General features: G+C 33.7%; 1 protein-coding gene across 1 annotated transcript; it reads right to left on the reverse strand.

Moving 5' to 3' along the window:
• Positions 1 to 827: 827 nt before the first annotated feature.
• LOC111615469 lies at positions 828 to 2522 on the reverse strand. The gene has a single exon (XM_023356874.1). It carries the CDS (start codon positions 2520 to 2522, stop codon positions 828 to 830), a length of 1695 nt encoding a protein of 564 aa, XP_023212642.1.
• Positions 2523 to 2642: the final 120 nt, after the last annotated feature.

The following is a 2642-nucleotide window of genomic DNA, read 5'->3' on the forward strand; positions in this document are numbered from 1 at the left end:
GTGGTGTCCAGGCATGTATTCTAGGATTGAAGGAAGGATCCGAATAGCGTTATTACTAGTTTATTTACCGATAATTACAACTCTATGTACAGAAGATTAAGACAACGCCGATCATGTAGACAAAGTCGGAGAGCACGAGATGAACGTCCGAACCTGAACACGTCAACCGAAAAAGTGGGGACCTCTACCTCTGACGTCACCCGGTTTGGGACTATGGTCTAAGGCGCTAGATAACCCAGGTATGCTCATCCGCCATTTTGGTCCTTAGAAAGCAGACGATTCTCATAGAAGTTCAATAGAAGAGACACGAAAATACTGTAATCATAAATTCAACTGTATCTTAAGATTTTGCAAGGTCGAAATGATAAACTTTGTCAAAATTTAATGCAACTACAGTTATAAAATACAGCTAAATTTAAAAACAAGTATAATTTAGATCGGAAAAAAATTACACGCGAAAAAAAGTTAACGCAAGATCAATTGGAAAAACCAAGTGCAACAGTAACTTGGGAAATTTGGTGCATGTAAAATGTATTTATCACAAATTAATTAAAATTTGTTAATTAATTAATTAAAGTTCTTTGATTCAAATTAATTTTAATTTGAATCAAGGATCTATTCTAATTCGAGTCTCAAGAGTCAACGGAAACACCAGGTCTTTGCTTTCAGTTTCTTTTATTATTAAATACAGCTATATTGTCATATTGTGATTGTAATTATTTCATTTTTGCATTGTTATATTTTTAACCCTATGTGTTTCTTGTGACCAGTTATAATAAAAGATAAACAAAAGATAACAAAAACAAAATCAGATGCAAAGAAAACATTTATTTTGATGCACTATTTGTTGAGTAAGTTTTATTTTTGGATTTTGTAATAGTGTTCTTTGCTGTTTCATATGATCTTACAGTAACAAAATGCTGTATTATTTTTTTCATTACCTCACAACATGAAGGTAATGTTGTCTTGCAGTACTTCAGGACAATATTTACAAATTCATCATCTGCATGATATTTTCCTTGAAGTAATTCCATTTGAATTTCTGTATAGGCAGCATCTGCTGCCTTCACAATATTATATACTTTCATGCTGGGATATATTAACCCCCCATATGATGTATATTCCAAAAGAAGGCTATCTTGTCCTGCTTTAGTTAGGTCATCTACATCACCTGTCATTTCTGCTTGGCAGTCATTACAAGCTGATTTCATTAAAGAGTGGACACAGCTACCTGCAATATAAAAAAGTGAATTCTTGTGAACAACATTTGTGTTATCATTCATTTCAATGGCACTTTTTAGCCTCTTTGTCACATTGTCATCAAAATGTGTGTGTTGAGGTTCAGCTTGTCTTTCTTTTGGATCCAAAATGTTTAATAAACTGTGATCATTATCTTGTGCATATCCTGACTTCAAGTTTGGTTCTTTTTCAAGAAACTGTGCAACAGACACCAATTTAATGGCAGTTACACAATCTAATATAGTGGGCATTGACTTAGTTTTGCTTCTTATTGTTGAGAAAACGTTCTCAAGAGCATCTTGGGTGAGTCTACTGCCCAACACAAACTTGTAATCATTTTTAAAGCAATGTTCACAAACTTTCAATAATGATATTGTGCTTAATATGGTACCAGTTTGTACAGGTTTCCACCCTTTATCAAATTCTAATGTTGATATTACTTCAACAAACGAGTCCATTAGTTTTTTCTTTGTGTCAAAATTATTAGCAGTGACAGATTTTAATTGTGTACGTGCACTCATTATTTGGAACCATTGACAAAAAAGGCGAACAAACCAAGCTGTAGAAAGTGCATCTGGTGGTAAAAGTTTTAAAGCAACTGCAGTTTCTAATGCTGCAGCAGTCTTCACTGAAAAGAATCTAACAGCTCTTCCCACATCCATTTTTTGAAAATGAGAAGGTCTGATGTCACCTTCTTCCAAATGATATAACAGTTTTAAATCATCTTTTCTCTGCAGCTCCCATAGGTTCACTACATGTGCAAATTTTACTTCAGATGATGGTAGTCCTTCATTTTCAAGAATATCTGGACTTAGTTTCACTATATTGTTTTGAAGTGACATCCACATATTTTTTAAAAGATGGGGAGGATCAGCAAACACGTTTATTACACTTCCATCATTCCATTCAAAATAAGTTCTTCTTGTAGTTCTATTTACTTTCACATTGACAGCATTCCAAAAGGACACATTGCAGGAATTCATGTCTGACACAACGGCTACCACATTTAAGCCAATAGCTTTCAAGTGTTCAATTACATGAAACAAAAAATTCTTAATATCTTCACCTTTTGTTGAAGATGCAGTTGCATGGTAGGCAATAATTTGTTTCCAAGATGTTGAGAGGCCTCTGATGAGGAACACTAATAAATGATTTGCTTTTACAGAAGTGTTCCCAAAAGTTACTAGTCCAAGAAAAGACTTATACTGTTTACTATAAGCTAGTGCCTCCTGAACTTCCATTTCATCAAAAGATATTGCACAGATTTTTTCAACCGGTTTCATCGATGACACTTTTTGTTGTAAATATGGCGACAAACAAGTTAAAATTCCAGGACAAAAATTTAGGCCATGTAGTTTTTTATTTAAAGTTGAAATACTAGGTAGTGGATATCCAGTGCTTTT

The sequence above is a fragment of the Centruroides sculpturatus genome, unplaced genomic scaffold (genome assembly GCF_000671375.1).
Source record: "Centruroides sculpturatus isolate CEXI.00-Female unplaced genomic scaffold, Cexi_2.0 scaffold2222, whole genome shotgun sequence".
NCBI classification, from domain to species: domain Eukaryota; kingdom Metazoa; phylum Arthropoda; class Arachnida; order Scorpiones; family Buthidae; genus Centruroides; species Centruroides sculpturatus.

Excerpts from the sequence above, each read along its gene's own strand:
- LOC111615469 (XM_023356874.1), bottom strand. The coding sequence starts at position 2,522 with ATGAAACCGGTTGAAAAAATCTGTGCAATATCTTTTGATGAAATGGAA.